An 18605-nucleotide genomic window follows, 5' to 3' on the forward strand; every position below is an offset into this window, starting at 1 on the left:
AAGGCTTGTTTTATTTATAGCCCAGCCTTTGAGCCCGCCCCCATACTCACTAACCACGCCCCATCGGACTCGGGAACATAGTTCCCATACTTTGTATTAGAATGCAGTTGGGTCCCTTGACTTACAACTTCTTGTGTCTGTGCCCGCGGACCCCAAGCATACAGGTTTAAAATACTGAGAGGGCTCTGCGCTGACCAAGACAGTTAGGGCATTATGAGTGGAGATGCGAAACTTTAACGCTGGAGCGGGCATTTAAAGCTATATTAAATCTAACATGCTCTTACCCCGCCTGTTGTTGTTATTGCACTTTACCTATGAAATCTATTCGTTCCTCTATAGAACTACTAAACATAACCTAAGCTCCATAACCTCGTTGCGGATTCTACTCTCAAAGGTACAGAACACCTGATCTCAATAGTCGCATGCGCACTGATTTTGTGTACGTCCGCTGGGATACGTTATATCACGTGACAAGCGTACATTGCGCTGTGACGACATTACGGCCGACGTGCGCGCGGACCGGGCGGCTCCTGAAGAGAAAGAAGAAGGCGGAGAGAGACGAGAGGATAAAGAGACGGGAGTCAGTAAGGGGAGTAATAGAGGAGGGCCGAAGCCCCTCACCTCCGGTACCGTTCGTGGAGGGAGTCCCACCAGAGGATCGGGGGGTGACAAGAAACCAGGGGTGTCTGTGAGCCACTAGAAAGGAAGCGCCACGGGGGCGCGCGCAGAGGCCATTTAAGGGGGGAAGGAGGTACAGAGCCGGCGTTGCCAGTCCAGTTACAGTGACGTCAGCTGCTGGAGGGTACCAAAAGGGTGCCTGAACTAAAACTGCTGTGACGTCAAAGGACAGGTGCAGTGACGTCAGTGATTTAAGTGAGCGAACAGTAAGGCCGCGGTGGAAGGGGAGTAGAGCTTCATTGTGACGTCAGAAGCTTACCGAGTCTCAAGTGCCATTTAAAGTTTAAAGGCTTGGGCTATGCGCAGTGAGTGACTAGGCCTGGCCATGGAGGCCCCGCCCCTCTGCGCGCGTCTGGCCCCGCCCCCGCTGCGCTCGAGGCGATCTCGCTCCGCGCGGGACCGACGTCGACCCCTCCGTGCCGTCCCAGCCCCGCCCTCGTCTGGTTCGGAGGGGGAGGAGCGTGGACCACATCCCCGTCACCGGCGCCCTCCACGGCGCCGTGTCCCAACCGGGCCGCCACCGGAACCACCTAGTGAGGAGGCGGAAGAGGAGGAGCTGATCATCGATGGATTCGCCATCTGCAGCTTCAGCACCCTGGAGGCGCTTCAGGTGAGATGGGGGCAGATCAGGGGGCGGGGCCTTTAGTTGAAGGAGGGGGTATGGCAGAAACAACTAACCTAAGAGATTTTCCTTCCAGGTGTAGGACACTTTGCTATTCCCCCACTGGACCTCAGTGGGATGACTAGCTTGGAAGACTGAGCTATAGGGTATGTGGTGAACATGGCATGGTTAGTCGGTGGAATAATTCCCTCAAGAGATGCTATTTTATGATAAACTGTTATTTATTAACACTTTCGGTGCGCAACGTTTGCCAGGACTCCAGTTTTATGTGATACCAAGTTCAAAGATAATAGTAAACAATGTAAGTCAAATAGCAGTTTGTATAAAGGAGTTGCGATCGTTGATGGGGAGGTAAATCTTTTTAATTAACGACTTGTTTAACCGAGGAGAGACTGGGAAGCTGTTAGCGTGAATGGAAAATTAAAGTGACGTCGGTGTATGTCAAGATGGGAGTGCAATATATTCTTGATTTGTAAATGGATTTTTGTCTAAAGTTGGAAGGACCATACTGTTATGCAGTAAAGTTCTCATGGCGGGAGAGCTTAGGCATTGATGCTGGAGGACTAGTTATTAGGCTTTCTGTAGTAGTGTTATTGTACTTTGTCTTTTAATAGAGCTGTATATTACCCATCAGTATACATATGAACACTACATGCATATGCCCATAAGATTGAAAGTAATGATTAAAATGTTACCGATTTTTTTGACGATTACCAACTGCCAGTGCATTGGCTTATGTACTTGGTGGAAGAGTGAGGTCCAATGCCTCAGGTATAGCTTTCAGGCGGTTAGCTGTATCCAATGGTCAGTAGTCTTTTTGAAAAAAATGCATATACATTGGTCCTAGAAACTAGCACAAGATAGTAAGATAGCTCTGCCTGTTTGCAAATATATGTCACTTTTTAGCTAGATACGGCCACATCATCTGATGCGTTGGAACATGACGAACTCATAACTTGAGAACAACTTTTCACTTTTAATGTATTTGGAATCTCTGATATCTCCCCTGAGGCGGAAGCCGGGGGATAGGCTCTTGAACATTGCTAGTGTTTTAAAACGCAACGTTTTATTTTAAATGTGATTTGTAGACTTTTCATTTGAAAACTTACCTGCTGCTGAAAACTAATCTGCCCCATTTCGAACCCCGCTCCTAGCGTAGCAGACTACGTGCTCACGCGTTAGGAGACAGGGGCGGACTCCATTTTGCATGGACGCCAGGGTCAGCTCAGCGTTCTAGCTGCTGGCTCCCTCCCACCCTTTTTCCCTCCCTATAAATGACCTTAACCACTCGTCCGCGCGCAGCGGGCGTGCCGGTGGCGCGCCAAAGGCAAGCCCGTCTGCGCCAGTACAGCGCCAAGCCCCAGGACCCCTGGTCATTTTTCCTTAAACTCTCAGCCCGAGCGAGTTTATAATCGCGACCTGTTACTGAGTCTGAGGGGAAGGGTGGAGGATGACTGTTCCTGTATAATACCTGACAAAAAAATGCCCACAGAACCTAATGTTTGCCCAGCATGTTACTCTCACCTACCTGATATTTTATGTACTCCAATCAAGGGTCTTATCAGGTCCCATTTCTCCAGGGAAGACAGAGAGGAGAATACAATTAATTGTATACTCATCAATGCCAGGTCTCTGGTTAAACACAGTACAGAATGTGCAGAATTGATTCAAGAAAAAAAGGCCAAAATTGCATTTGTCACGGAGACCTGGACAGATGCGGCATCGGGACCGGACTTAGTCATCGCAACACCGGCAGGCTACTGCAGCTGTGTGCTGGACAGAACTGGTAAAAGAGGGGGCGGGCTCGCTATTATTTACCATGCCTCGATACAAGGATCTTTTCAGGCGGCGTCCTCACTGACCCACGAGGCACTGGGATTTAAGCTTTCCATATCTAATCACTACATCTTTCAGGGTTGCCTTATATATAGACCACCCAGATGTAGGTCTCAGTTCCTCTATACGATGGGTACTTTTTTGGAAGAGGCCCTCTGTACCAAGTCCTTCACCGTTTTAGGTGATTTTAATTTTCATTTAGAAGGTGATTCAGACCCTGACACGTTAGCTCTGGTCGATGTAATGCAGGCGGCTGGACTGACTCAGGTGGTTAGAGGAGCCACACACACAATAGGGCACACTTTGGATGGTATTTTTACAAATAATCCAGACTTACTTTTTATTCAAGTGGAACCTATGGTCTGGTCAGATCACTCAGTGGTGCTTTTCAATATTCAAATGCCCCAGCTGGTTAGGGTTAGACAAGATAGGAAGCCAGCCAAGCTGTATAGACCCTGGAAGGAACTGGATGGAAGGGCACTGGAGGATCAGCTCACATCCTCTATATTTATACTACCGACAGATGTAAATGGAGTTGCCGAAAAGTACACAGACTGGATAGATCAAGCATGTACTACTTTAGCGCATCCCAAACTTAGTCGCCCTACTCGTACAGTACCATCTGCTCCCTGGTTTACCCAGGAGTTACGAGACTATAAGCCGATTTGTAAAAAACTTGACCGCGTATGGCGCTCAGACTATCTACAGGCAGATTTTCTACAGGCAGATAAAATCAAACTTAAAGCCAGCCAAAAGATATGATTAAGAAGGCCAAAAGTACGTGCTTTTCTGCCCGTATCGAGGGAGCCAAAAACTCAACTAGATAACTTTTCGATACAGTTGCCAGTCTGGTTACCCCTAAATCAGTTATCATCCCCCCAAGTTTTGAACTTTGCGAGATTCTCGCAAAATTCTTCTTAAACAAAGTGGAACTGATTTTCTCAGCATTAGAACATCAAGTGGAGTCATCTCTCCTTGAAGGAACACATAGGACCACTCTGATGAATCCACACGTGGCGAAACTCTGAGTTCCGTCCGGTGAATCCGGAAGAGATAAAAAAGCTGCTTCTGGCAACTAAATCAGGCTCACCTCAAGATCCCTGCCCAGCCTCTGTGGCACAATTGGCAGCTACTCCCATTTCATGCATTCTGACGGAGCTATTTAATGGGATGTTTGACCTCGGAGAATACCAAACATGCTGGAAACGAGTGTCAATTGCTCCTCTGCTTAAAAAACCATCTCTCGACATCTCAGACCCTAATAGTTACCGGCCTATAGCCAGGCTACCACTACCGGCCAAACTCATTGAGAAAGTCATGAATGCACAGCTATGCGATTTTCTCAGGTCCTCTCAATGCCTGGACATAGCCCAACAAGGGTTTAGGGAAGGCCATAGCACCGAGACTGCCCTTATCAAGTCTACGGAAGAGATTAGGAAGGTGATGGATGCAGGAGGACGGGCAGCTCTGGTACTCCTTGATCTTTCCGCGGCCTTCGACGCGGTCCACCATAGTATATTGGTGGACCGTTTAGAAGGCTGCGGAATCCAAGGGACAGCCTTGAGTATGCTGAAATCCTTCCTAGCCGACAGGGTACAGGTGGTGGCCTTGGGAGAATTTGAATCTAGACCTTTCAAACTCCCAGGGGGGGTCCCTCAGGGCTCCTCCCTAAGCCCCACATTATTTAATATTTACGTTTCCTCCCTCGCCCCGGTGATTCAGTCATTTGGTTTCGAACTAACATCTTACGCAGATTATACACAAATTGTGGTATCTCTGCTCCCGGGAAGAGAAGAAGGAATAGCGGCTAGGTTTCAGGACTGTATGACGGCAGTGAGCTCATGGATGGCTGGTAATTGCCTCAAGCTGAATTCCTCAAAAACTGAGGTGCTGCTTTTTGGTGCCGATGTTAATTTCTGGAGCCCCAAATGGTGGCCCCATGATATGGGAGTCTCACCCATTCCGGCAATGAAAGTAAAGAACCTAGGTGTTCTCATTGACAGTCAACTATCCTTTAAGCCACAAGTCAATGCCTTAACATCTTCCATCCATTGGCTTATGAAAACCATCAGGAAAATTGTCCCTTTTTATCAGACAGTAGCAGGAAAACGGTGGTGACAGCACTTGTGCTGTCCCGCCTTGATTACTGCAACAGTCTTTTTCTGCAAGCCCAGTAAGGGATTCTCAATAAACTACAAATGTTGCAAAATGCAGCTGTTCGACTAATCATTGGCCTGCCTAAGTTTGCTTCGGTCGCACGTGAATTGAAGAAATTGCACTGGCTCCCGATACGCAAACGTATAATGTTTAAATCATTATGTATGGTGTTCAAAGCAGTGAATGGACTAGGTCCATCCTTTCTTCAACAACATTTCCAACTGTACACACCAGGCAGACAGCTGAGATCAGCAAACAAAGGACTAGTCAAGACTGATCGGATCAGGAAGCACGAAGAGGAGGACGTAGTTTTATATCCGGAGCCTCCACCATATGGAATAAACTGTCCCTGGTCTTGAAACAAAGTACCAACCTGATGACTTTCAGGAAAAACATTAAGACTTGGCTCTTTGACATCTAAAAATCAATGACCAACTTAGGGGAGAAATCATATCTTTTCAGCGCCAGGACACCGCCCGGTAACAGTGCGCTTTAAAAATGGTATAAATAAATAAATACATTTGTCAATCTCTGTATCGAGTGGAGCACTTTTAATCCAGATTCATTCAATATTTGGCAAACGACTTAACCTGTTCCTTAAGCTAAGACAAGTACAGAACAGCCCACAGCTTAAACTTTCATATAAACATGCAGCACTAACCAATCACTCCAAGCTACAAAACACATTTTGATAACTTGTATACATTGTAGTTAATCAGAGTTGGATGGCTGGAATAATAATGTAGAATGTTTTGATAACACTAGATTGTAATCTAAAAGATATTTACCTTCCAATTTTATCAAAATTAAAGTAAGCATCCTTGTATGATATCCATGCCCAGCTTATGGTGTATTGATGACTAATACACATTCTGAAGGATGTTAACTGAAAGGCCCATATGCTAGGTTGAAATAAATACATGCATTCCATTATCTTCGCTTTACCCCAGCTAATTCATCTTTGTGTGAGGTCCAATACCTGTGTTTTTGTAAAATGATTCTTAAATACCAGCACATTTTTTACATCTTTCAAATACTGTGCTTGTGTTTTTCCTACATTAAAAGTCTGTCAATATCTCAATATTTGACAAGACAGCCAGTTGCTGCTGCAGGCCTAGATTGGGTCTGTAAGGAATGGCTAAGGGCCTTATTTAGGGTTTGGTGAAGCAGGATGAACGCTGTAACCTTGTGGTTTCCCATACCTGGTTTTGAGTTGCAGAAACTGCTGTGTTGCTGTTGTCGGAACTTCCATTGAGGGTAAACCCTAACACAGAAATTCTCCCATCCCAGGGTCTCGATGATGGTTGCCCTGACTGAGACGGGCAGGAAAAGTATAAAAAGTTATGCGTGCACCAAGGTAGAAAGCTTTCTGTGTATCAAAGCCATTTACCTTTTATTGTGAATAAACACCCCCCCCCCACTTTGTTTTCTCTTAATAAAAAAATGCATGGTGAGTGCTTTAAACATGGCACCCTCTTGGAAAATTTCTCTGTCAAGAGAGCATAGTGGACCCTTCACCTCAGACATCCCTGCCAAGCTGGCAAGAATCTCTGAATGAGGCTGGTAGCCTTCCACACGGTGGCAGAGGTCATCACTTTCGTTACTCTGACAGGATTTCTGCCATCACCTAAATCTGCACCCAAGTCATTTGACGGCCTACCAACATGGAATATACCAGCACAGGAAGGGAATACTTGGAGAAGACAAACTAGCTAGCACTGAAACTTCTATTGACTCTAGAGCAGTTGAGCTTCTGCACACTAAATAGGCGATTCCCTTTAGATCGCCCGCCGGCCGCAACATTCCACAATGCAGTAGCAAGTGCAACCATGGATTACACCTTCATTTCTCTTCCATTGCTTGGCAAAGTAATGGATTATCACATAGGAGTCCTGGATTACTGTGATTACTTGCCACAAGAAATTTCAATAAAAATGAAGGCTACAATCCCATCACCATTGGTAATCGAGCAATGTTGAGAGTACACCACTAACGACAAAAGATTGAAATGTAAAACTCCTGACCCGTTAAGTCTCTTGGCTCTAGCGAAACAACTCTTTGAGGACGCTCACACTGCAGAGTCTAATATATTAATAAGCTGGGAAGCCGCTACTAAAGGCCTGGGGAATGCATACGTAGATAAAAAAAGGACCAACAACAAAACAAGAGAAAAACCCAACTTCAAAACAGACCCCCTCCCGCCTTTGTAAAAAAAAAAAGTGCACAAGTAAAACACCTCAAGGCAGCCATAAACCAAGCACTCCAGAAACTAAAAAAAAGTGGCCCAGATCTTAGAGCCCTAAATAAACTGAGACATCTAAACAGTACTTACAAAAAAGTAATCTGGCGACTCAAAAAAGAATCAGAAGAAGCTTTGTGGGCTAAACTGTAGTACGACATCAAGTCTTAACCGCTCACGATTCTGGGAAACTATATGCCCTGTCTAGCCTGTCGACTTATGGCATTAATTCACATCTGAAACAAGAGGCTTGGACAACCTTTTTCTTCAATCTCATTCTAACATAGATACTCTATTCTTATCATGGAGCAACAAGCTTTCAATTTGACCACCGCAATCCACCGGTTTCTTCGAGATTTATCACTAATGATCAAATTTGCACAACAATAGCAAAGGGCAGACGAGAGGGTGCACTGGCCTCCAATGGGATCACACCAAGAATATTAGTCTGAAGTCCTGAAACTAGTCTCCGAAAAAAAAATAAACTTGCTAACCTCATCAATTCCAGTATCCTGGAGGGGCTCAATTTTCTCCCCAATATATAAACCAGCAATTACAATGCAATAGGTCTCGGGTTAATTAAGTTTGAGCTATTGGCATTGCTTAATATTGCAACACCAATTGCACCAAAAGTCTATAAATTGTAGGCAAAAAAATGTGTATTTATTTTTGTAGCAGTGGTGGCATGCTGCACTTTAGATGAATATGTTTGAAAGTAAAGTGCGCCATACTGTGATTGCTACAATAGTTATTTGTGGATGGTTTAACAATTGATGTGTGCACTGATGGCTGGTGGTGTGTGTGCCTGGTGGAAGTGTGCACTGCCGGCTGGTGGTGTGTGTGCCTGGTGGAAGCGTGCACTGACGGCTGGTGGTGTGTGTCTGATGAAAGCGTGCACTGATGGCTGGTGGTGCCTGTGCCTGGTGAAAGTGTGCACTGACAGTGTGGTGGTGTGTGTGTGTGTGGTGGTGGTGTGTGTGTATTAGCACATCAGTTACTGAGCGATGCACACAAGCAAATGTTCACAACCAGTCCACAGTCTGAAGCAGATTAACCAGAAGTGCAATGAAAATATACACGCAAAAGTCTGCAGAATCCAGAGCCCTGATTTCATGGTGGCTGTTGACCTGTCAAAATTAGTCATTCTCAAACCACACTCCTTACATACCAGCAACTGGAAAGCAACAGAAAATCACCTCTACAAATCAGCCTTCAACTTGACAACCCCTCAACCCGACCACACTGCACTCCCTCATCACTAGCTAATAAAATGTAAGTGCCCATAACCCACCGATTTTATTCCACAGATACCAGTGTAGTGCATTACATTGCACCATAAAAAGCTACACTGAACAAATAAGTTGTCTTTGTTTTGAAGTACTAATGCACACATCGCCAAAAGACAAATTGCTTTCATATTGTTCTCGGTCACTATTCTAGGTTGAGACTACGTCCTCTCCTGATTTTTCCATGTCTGATGCTTCCTTACTATAAGGCCAGATTGGAGAGAAAACCCACAGCTGTTTTAATTGGCCCTCGAGCTAATATAATTCAACAAATGGGGCGGCAAGGGCCTTTCCTATCACATAGGGAGAGAAGAAACCCCCGCAATGGATTAGAGGTGCTGTGTATTATACAGGGGGTTTCAGACAACACCGCAAAAGAAGCGATGTAAGAGGAAATGAATATTACGTGTGTTATCACATACACGTAAGAGTTCAAACAGGTGCCCCGTATGCTATAAAGCCATTGAGGTGCTGACCCCATCTTAAATGCCCCTGCGTACCACTAAAGCAGAAACTACGTAAAAGTCCTTACTGCCATCAAACTAAATAAGACTCATCAATGCAACCCTTACAATAAGGGATTTTAGAATATAAATTAAGAGCATACGATAATTAGCACCTTCCCTTACATTAAAAGAATTCAAAAGGCACTATTCCAAATAGCATGGGGGCTGTAAGTGTGGAGACATGTTATGAATGCTGATTATAGTGGGGTTAATGAAGAGGCATTTTAAGTTTCCATATCAAACTCAATGAAAATATGACAAAAGGGTGCGCGCCGTTGTTACAAAAACGCGTTCAGCGGGCCTGTGCAAGGAACTGCTTCTTGTTATGTCACCCTGATTCACCCACCAACCAGCAACAACATGTACATGCGACTAACGCAGCATGAAAACGACCTGATTTGCTGCTGGTTCTCCCTAGGGGTAAAGGATGTAGAAGCATTGCATGCTCAGTACGGGTCCCTCTCTTGGGATTCGCGTTGGGTAGGAGGAGGGTGAAAGGACAGGAGGAGGAAGTTTCAGGTCATCACCAACTTACAAGACGACGAAAGAGAAAAAAAAAATCCAAGCAAGGAATGGGAGGGGGCTGCTCCACCCTAGGAGGGCCTTAGACAGCAGCTGAGGGAATGAAGACAGGATGGGCAGACAGGCAGACATTTACAGCAACATGTACTTAGTTACAGTACGCTTTCTTCAGGATGAGGGTGGACACATTAAAGCAAAGACTTGCAGTAAACCAGAGATCATTCAAAGAGAGGTACGGTTTAGAGCAAAGGTGATGAGCATTTTGGTGGCACTACACAGAGAGGAGTGGGGCACAGCGAACGTGTGCATTAAACAGTAAGTGGTAATTTGTCGGGAGGGACAAGGCATACTGGGACGTAAACAGGGAAGAATAATGGCATGGGACTATAAGGGGGGCGTACAGTACACAGTGAGGAGAAACAATACACTGGGAGAGACACGGAACAGCGATAATGCACTGCTTCGGGTGGGGACATGCAGATTGAGTGGGTACGGGGAAGTGGAAAGGAGACGAGTGCATAGGCTGGGGGCAGCAAAGGAGGTCAGTGGAGAGGGGAAGATAAAGGTCTGAAAGGAAGTGCAGTGGAAGTGAAAAGGGATACTGCACTGAGGAAGTGGATGTGAAACGTACAACAGAGGGAAGTGGATGTGCTGTGCATAAGGAAGTGCATGTGAAGAGGATGTGCATATGCGGTCCACTCTCATAGACTGTCAAAAGCACTTATGGGTCGCAGCAAAACACCCACCCCACCGTAGCAATATTTACAACGATGAGCTCCAACCGGCCATAACACCACAGCCCGCACAACTTATGATGGATGGGGAAGGGGGTGGCTGGACGCAAAAATGGTATTGTAAAATGCCTGTCACCATCCCCTCCTTCCGTTCCCTGTGCCACTGACTGTGTACTCACCCATGGTGTCCCCCCGGGTGGAGGGCGGCGGTTCCCGGTGTGCAGAGAGGGCAGCAGAGAATGGCAGCGGCTGGGGAGGAGAAGGAGGCGGTGTGTGATTACTCCAGGCTCTGCTGCTGCCTCAGCTGCGGGGGCGCGCGTGCAGCCGTGGACGGTGGCTGCGTGCGAGCACTGGCACGCAATCCCATCATCAGCTGAGGGCGAGAAGCTCCAGTGGCAGGGTGAGGAGAGCGCGCACGTACGGCCGCGTGAAAGGCAGGGGCGGCACGCGACTGGGGCAAGCCTGTTGTGTTCGTTTGAGAGAGGGTGCCCCTCCTTAGGCTCTTGGTGACTTGTTGGGGGCCTGTAGACGACTGTGCACCTGCCCGTCCTTGTGCAGGACAGTCCGCCCAGTGCTCACCCTCATTTGGCGAACGTCACCATATTTAAACAAGGGAGCGCGAAGACACGCCGAGACGAGGTTGGGGATGTGTGTGTGTGTAAGCGCCGGGGGGTTCTCTGTGTGTGTGTGTGTGTGTGGGGGGGGGGGGGAGGGAGGTTCTCTATGTGTGTGTGTGTGTGTGTGTGGCGGCGGGGGTCTCTAAGTGTGTGCGTGTGTGTATGCGCGGCGGGGGGGTTCTGTATGTGTGTGTGTATGCGCGGCGGGAGGGGGGGGGGTCAGTCTGTATGTGTGTGCGAGTCTGCTTCCAAGGAGCCATGGGAGACAGGAAGCACGCGTGACCTGATCCATGTACGCAGGCGTGTACATCACTTGTCGCCTATCTCCCTTGACTCCTTGAAAGCAGAAATGATTGCCATAGAGTCTCGGAGCGACGATCACTTCGTGATCGGTTCGCAGTCCGAGACCTAAAAAGGGCAACAGAAATGATCCAGCAAACTACCGGTTAATAGTCTTGTTAGACATGGATGCCAAATACTATACTGGACTTAATTTTCAAGAACTAACAAACTGGGCTACAAGCAACTCAGTCATTCCACTAAATCAAACCGTTTTTTGCAAGCATATGGGGATCACCACCAATATCCTAACCCTTTCACTGATGATAGATGCCACAATTGCAGTCAAACAACCCTTGTACATATGCGTAATCGACTACTGTTCAACATTTGACAAAATCAATAGAAACAATCTATGGCAAAAGCTTTTAAAGCTGAACACTCTGCCGCTACTCTTAAAACAGCTAATCCTCATACGCTTTGACATGTGGGTCCAAGTAAAACTGGGTGCAGACGACAATCTGACAAGGAAGATCCCAACAACTATCGGGCTGAAGCAATGGTGTGTGTTAGCCCCAATACTGTTCAATCTCTAAATGTCAGACTTGTCAGCCAGATTGAACTAGTGTAATTCACACGCCCAGAGGATGGGGGATTTGGCCCTCTCACACCTACTTTATGCGGATTATCTCATCCTCATTAGCCAAACTCAGATCTGAGTCTGCCCGATGTCATATCTAACTACTCAGAAGAAAATGGACTGAGCCTTATCCGGGGAAAAAACAAAGGCCATGAGCGTGAACTTAAGGCGAGCATAGGTACCCTACTGATGGCATCTGGCATCAAATCAGCTTGAAGTTTTGGAGGAGTATAAATACTTAGGAGTCCTTATTGACAATAAAGGAAACTTAGCTGCCTAAAAATAGGCCATAAAAAGTTGGATAGTGACTGCTGTGGCACGAAGGAATCTAAAACACAAGATCGGGTCAAGCTTCTTCTCAGACATGAGTGATTCAAGCAAAACGTGTACCATCCATTAGCTATGGAAGCTAGGCTATGGGAGGGAGACATGCAAACACGCTAGACAACACTATATCAAGAGCATTGCAAATGATCTTTGGCTTACCAAGGTACAACTGCACAACTGAGAATAGAATTTGTGTTTCAAAGGCAAGAGCTGTCTCTTAAAAGGAGTGTATATCAAAAGCTGGCACAAGATTAAAACAAGCATTTGCAATGCAATAGGTCTTGCAGCATTAAAGTTTGAGTTACTGGCATTGTAAATGACAATGTTTTGCATGATTTTTTTTTCTTGAATTTGCAATTGGTACATAAACATTGTTTGTGAATGTTTAGCTGTTGCTTATGCTAAGCAAAGTTGGCAGTGATATAGAGTGCTAGTCTTGCTTGTTGTAAGCATGCTGATTTAAAGCACTCTAATGCCTGCGGGTAAAGTTTGCGCCATATACAAGTGAAAACTAATAATTAAATTAAAAAAAAGCTTACCTGTACCACGTCCACCAGACCATAAATAACGTGCAAAAAGAAAAGACCATTCACCATCTCCTTCTAGGAATGGGGCTGCCGGGCCATAGACAATAAAATCCATTAACACCCCGGCACAAACGCAATTCTGTAATTGTTTTATTCGTGGTGTCCCACTGTGCCCCCGGAGTGATGTGGCGGCGGTGCCCCCGGAGTGATGTGGCGGCGGTGCCCCCGGAGTGATGTGGCGGCGGTGCCCCAAGTGATGTGTAATGAATTTTTTTTTATGGATGTACAAGATGAATGGTTGTAAACGGGTGTAGATGTTGATGGGCAGCACGAGTACGCAGAATCAGTGTAGCTAACACCAAAGGAAGACGGGGAGCGGAAGGAGGCTGTAGATTGCAGTTCAGTAATGGAAAGAAAAAAAAAAGAGCTTGCAGCAACACAGATAAAGTTACGTGCAATATAAGGGGGGCAGGGAAGAGAAACGTTCAGTCGTTACACAGTGATAGGAAATACAACGGACGGATGAGTAAAGTACAGAAGAGACTTAAGTAACTTACTAAATGCGGGCAGCACGCTTAAAACAGAGGGGTGGGAGAAATCGGAGAAAGAAAAGAGTAGAGAAACAGCTGTTAGCGGGAATGAATGATATGGCCGAAAAGGCTATGTCGAAAAAGCAGTTTTAGGTGTAGAGTGAAGTAAATACTATATCAGGAGGGCGCGTGTAATGTACAAAGGTTGGCTAATAGGTTATGATGAGAACGCGATACACGGCAAGGTGCCCCCAAAAATAATACAGCAACGTGAACGATGGGCAGAACGAAGAGAAAACGTGAAGCAGGCAAAACTAAATCATAATGGTCAGGGTACAAAGGTAAATGGTGGAAATGAAACAGGTGAAATGTGTTTGAATGCAACGGCGATAAGCGAAACATGGTGATAGAAAAGAAACCGATTGAGGCAGAGGTACAGCCGTGGCGGGGGCGGGAGCGCATTCCTTTGAAGTCTGATACGGGGGAGCGGTAGCCTTTGAAGTCTGATGCGAGGCTCAGACAAATGGTGGAATGGTGGTGTGCCAGCGGCTTCCTTTCAAGTGTGATTGGGGTGGGGGGGGCGGGAGAGCAAATCGCAAGCGCGCGCCCGGCGCACATGCACTGTCCATAATCCACATTCCAAAGCCCTCTTGGTAAGCTTTCCTGGAGCACCTCTATATCTCTCGCATAGCGATTGCTTACGCAATAGCTAGGCGAGACCTAATAAGTTTGTGGAGAATTTTGCAAGAAGTAGGTGCCAATTTTAAGTTCATGGTAGATGGTAGTACCTGCTTCAAACAACACTATTACCTTTAATTAGAAGCATTCCTAAAACTAAAACAATGTATTTTATTCAACAAAAAAGCAACACATTTCCTGCATTGCAAGCCAATAGTTAAGCCTCTAACACTTCATGCAAAGCCTCCTCCCAGAATGATGGCGGAGATGTCTGATGTCTATCTCTCACTCCCATCTTCCTTTAGGTTGTGCTAGCCTTAGGCAGGGCTTTAAGTGGGATGAAAAAACGGGGGTCTCTCATAGGGGGGGGTGGCCTAAAACACTTAAGCAAAAAATCTGTACTTAGCATAGTGTGCTGCCCCACTGCTATTGTGCTGTTTCTGTCCATTTATCCAACTCCAACGACATCACCCCCTCTCAAACCCTCTGCGACTCCCTAGCCTCCTTCTTCCACAACAAGATTGCAGACATCCACAACAGCTTTGACAACCAACCCGGAAACCAACCCACCCCACCATCTGTTTGAAAGAAGTCGCTGAATGGATGAAACAAAGCCGTCTGAAACTGAACTCAGATAAAACAGAAGTCCTCATCTTAGGCACATCCCCCTCTGCTTGGGACGACTCCTGGTGGCCGGAAGCCCTCGGAAAAGCACCCATTCCGACAGACCACGCACGGAACCTTGGCGTCATCCTGGACTCTTCACTCTCAATGAACAGACAAGTCAACGCCGTATCCTCTTCCTGCTTCAACATTCTTCGCATGCTCAGAAAAACATTTCGCTGGATCCCCTCCGAAACAAGGAAAACAGTCACCCACGCTCTGGTCACGAGCCGACTGGACTACGGAAACACCCTCTACGCAAGTACCACCGCTAAACTCCAGAAGAAACTCCAACGAATCCAAAACGCCTCAGCCAGGCTCATATTAGACATCCCACGCAACGAACACATCTCCGGTCACCTTAAAGACCTCCACTGGCTACCCGTCAATAAGAGGATCACTTTCCGACTGCTTACCCACGCACACAAATCACTCTACGACATCGGACCAGATTGCCTCAACTCTCGACTGTCCTTCTACACCCCCTCCCGCCAACTACGCTCTTCCAGCCAAGCCTTCGCCACTGTACCTCGCATCAACAAGACCACCATGGGAGGCAGATCCTTTTCATACCTGGCTGCTAAAACATGGAACTCACTCCCCGCTTACCTTCGCCTCACCCAGAACCACCTAGCGTTCAGAAAGCAGCTTAAAACGTGGATATTTGACAAATAATCCTCCTCCCCTTCCTAAGCGCCTTGAAACCCTCTGGGTATGTAGTGCGCTATACAAATTTTATGACTTGACTTGACTTGACTATTTAACAAAAGTAACTTTACATGTACAACGAGCCAGAACTATTGTCAATGGTTGTAAATTGCATAAAGTAAATAAGCAACAACTTTCACTATTGTATATAATATTGAAAATACTTCCATTCTTGTGGGCGAGGTTGTGGTGTAAGGCTAGAGCTGCCGACTTTCGAGCCGAGAAAGCAGGTTTGAGCCTCATGTGGGCTCAACATCCTGTGATTCAAACCATGAATGTGTGCTTGTGTTATGTAACTGGGATTCACGTTTGCGCTATATAATACTGAAAAATTAGTGTTTCTGAAGCTACATCAAAAGCAGTGTTGGATGGTGCTATCGTAGAGTTATGCTTTTTTTTCCCACCGTGCAGGTAAAAATTGAGAGCTCGATATGGACCCGTTTCGGCACCTGCTCTTAAGAACTGCTGGTGCTCTGCACCGGAGAGACCCAGCCCACTTAAAGTCCTGGCCTTAGGATGTGGGTGAAACCTGAGACTGGATTACAAATAAGGCCCCCAGTATTCCGTTTTTGTTGATTTATACAGATACAGGCCGAAAACAATGTGCTTATACTGTCTGTATTTATTTTTATTGAATTTTTTTTTAAAGACCTTTAGTTATCATTAAGAAACGGTACACACCTTCTGGCCTACAACCTCTGGGGCCGGCCGCCACCTTTTCTCGCGTATGTATTATTATTATGTTCTTGAGTACACAGCCCATCAGCCACCAACCCGGAGGTGTGGCGGCATTTCGCATTCATGTGTGCAGTTAGCTCGCGATTAAAGTACGGATTCGTGCAGGTCTCATTTCATATTTTATAACAATGAACAATATAAACAAAGTTACCACATTCGGTCATCATTTCTACAAGAACGAGTACATCACCCCTAATCTGGCTTGATCGCCTAGCGTCCGTTTTGTGTAGGCGGCTCGAAGACCACTTAGGTTGCTGTCACTGTTTTCCGTCACGGTGGGGTGATTCCGTACAACGATCAATTGTTACAGTACATTCCACTCCGCCTCCCCGTCTCATACATGTGTTCCGTTATTACTTTGAATCCCTACCTTTATCCCCCATGTCCCACTCTAGTCATCCTTCCCCTCTTCATCTGATGTCAAGGTGTCATCTACCTCCAGCGGTTCACATATGTCCCCCCTAAAAACATTCCATGGGGTCCATATCTTGTTCCATTTGCGCGGGCATGCTCTATTAGTGTATACAGTCCTCTCTATTATCATGACCCTGTCCATGTTTGCGCACCATTGTGTTAGTGTTGGAGTGTCTGCCGCTCCCCCTTTCTGTGCTATGTCGCGTTTAGCCATTACCATACCTATCGTGGACCATTGTTGTCCGTGTCTGGAGAGGTCGTTAGGCCCCATATGTTGAGCAGGCATTTCCGTGGTTCGGGAACCAGGGATATCTTCATCAATTGTGATATGGTACGTATGACTTGTCTCCAGAACTCCGGAAAGCGAAGGCCATCCCAAATAGTGTGAAACAATGTCCCCTCTTCTCCACAACCGCGAAGACAATACGGATGTTGTACCCGCTGTATTGTGTGGAGCATCTTCCTCGTATAGTATACCCTATGTAGAATTTTAAGCTGTATAAGTAGAAACTTTGCCGATATGCCCACCTCCTTAGGAGATGCTAGCGCTTCGTTCCATTCGAAATCCTCCATTTCCCCTATGTCCTCCACCCATTTAGCTCTCAGTTTTATTGTTGGATCCGCTAGGTTATTTAACAGTTTGCGATACGTGAGGGACGTCGCTCGTTCCTGCATATAGTCCGTGAGGAGGCAGTGCTTGAGGGGGGATGCCTCTGGGACTTTCGTGCCGCGTGGGATGGCTGCTAGTAGAGCGTGTCGCACCTGTATATATCGAAACAATTCTGTGGGCCCCAGCTCGTATTGCTGCTGCAACTGGTCAAAGGGGATCACCGTGTCTTTATCCCACGGATCTCCCACTGTGGACAGACCAATGTTATCCCATAGCTAGGCTTTCCTGTTTTCAGTTTCTATTTTTGGTAAATTCTGGTGGTGTTTTTTCAGTGTTTTCCAGTGATTTCAATACCTCAAAAAAGCAGTGCTTTTCAGTGGTTAGTCGTTTTCGTGCCGTGAAAAACAACTGAATCAGTGTTTTACTGGTGTTTATGGAATTCTTTGCTTTTATTATTGCTTGTTTCTCGAACACATTTAGTGCAACCATCTATGCTACACCTAGTCAAGGAATCCCTCAACTGAGGCCCTACAGAAGGTGCTTAACTGCCAATTCTAAGGGTAAAAGCATTGGTCAGATGCCTACTGTGCTGCAGCACATTCCTCCCACAGACACGTATAAATAAATGACTGCCAGAAAGGTGCTTGTGAAGAGGTTGATGTGGTGGTCTGTCTTGGAGTGTGGGAATGCTGCGGGTATGAGAGTAGGTGGGGTGGTGGGGTGGTAGATTGGTGCTAGTGTTGGTTGGTATGAATGCCGCTGTCATTTCCACGGTCAACAGTTTCCCTGCATATCCGGGCCAACAAGCTATCGGTCTGCAATCTGAGGATGCGCCGGTTAATTTCGTGCAGGTTCTTTGTCCGGGAAACGGCCACTACAATGAGGCCGTTTCCACGAAAACCTTAACCACGCATGCATTACACCGCATGCGTGGTTACAACGAAAGCCTTTACCACGCATGCCTTTACTACGAGTTACGTAGTAAAGGCATGTGTGGTAAAAGGTACAATTAAAAAAGGGGGGGTTAGGGGGGGAATCCCCCCCACAAAAAAACCAAAAACTAACCTCGTCGAAATGGGCTGGCAATCGGCGTCGTATAAGAGAAAACGGAAAAAGAAACCGCTTCCTCTTTACGTCGTATTACGTCACCACGGAAAAATGCGTGGAGAAGGATTAGCGTGGAACTACCATTCCGTTGTAACGCATGCGTGGTAACGGAGATCGTTGTAAGAACATACAACCTCTTTGTCCATTTTTGTATTTTTATTTTTAAAGAGACATCCTCAGCCTGCTG

At 46.3% G+C, this 18605-nt stretch overlaps 1 protein-coding gene across 2 annotated transcripts in view; it reads left to right on the top strand.

Moving 5' to 3' along the window:
* Positions 1-496: 496 nt before the first annotated feature.
* Positions 497-18605, top strand: part of FBRS (fibrosin) — a 457478-nt gene continuing 439369 nt past the window's right edge. The window contains exon 1 of one of the 2 annotated variants that reach the window (XM_086931672.1): positions 497-1288. In XM_086931672.1, coding sequence (XP_086787798.1) covers positions 1004-1288 — 285 coding nt within the window. In that variant the 5' untranslated portion in view covers positions 497-1003. The remainder of the gene's footprint in view (positions 1289-18605) is intronic. The other variant, XM_086931671.1, reaches the window with a different exon arrangement.

The sequence above is a fragment of the Lissotriton vulgaris genome, chromosome 7, assembly GCF_964263255.1.
Source record: "Lissotriton vulgaris chromosome 7, aLisVul1.2, whole genome shotgun sequence".
Classification (NCBI taxonomy): Eukaryota; Metazoa; Chordata; class Amphibia; order Caudata; family Salamandridae; genus Lissotriton; species Lissotriton vulgaris.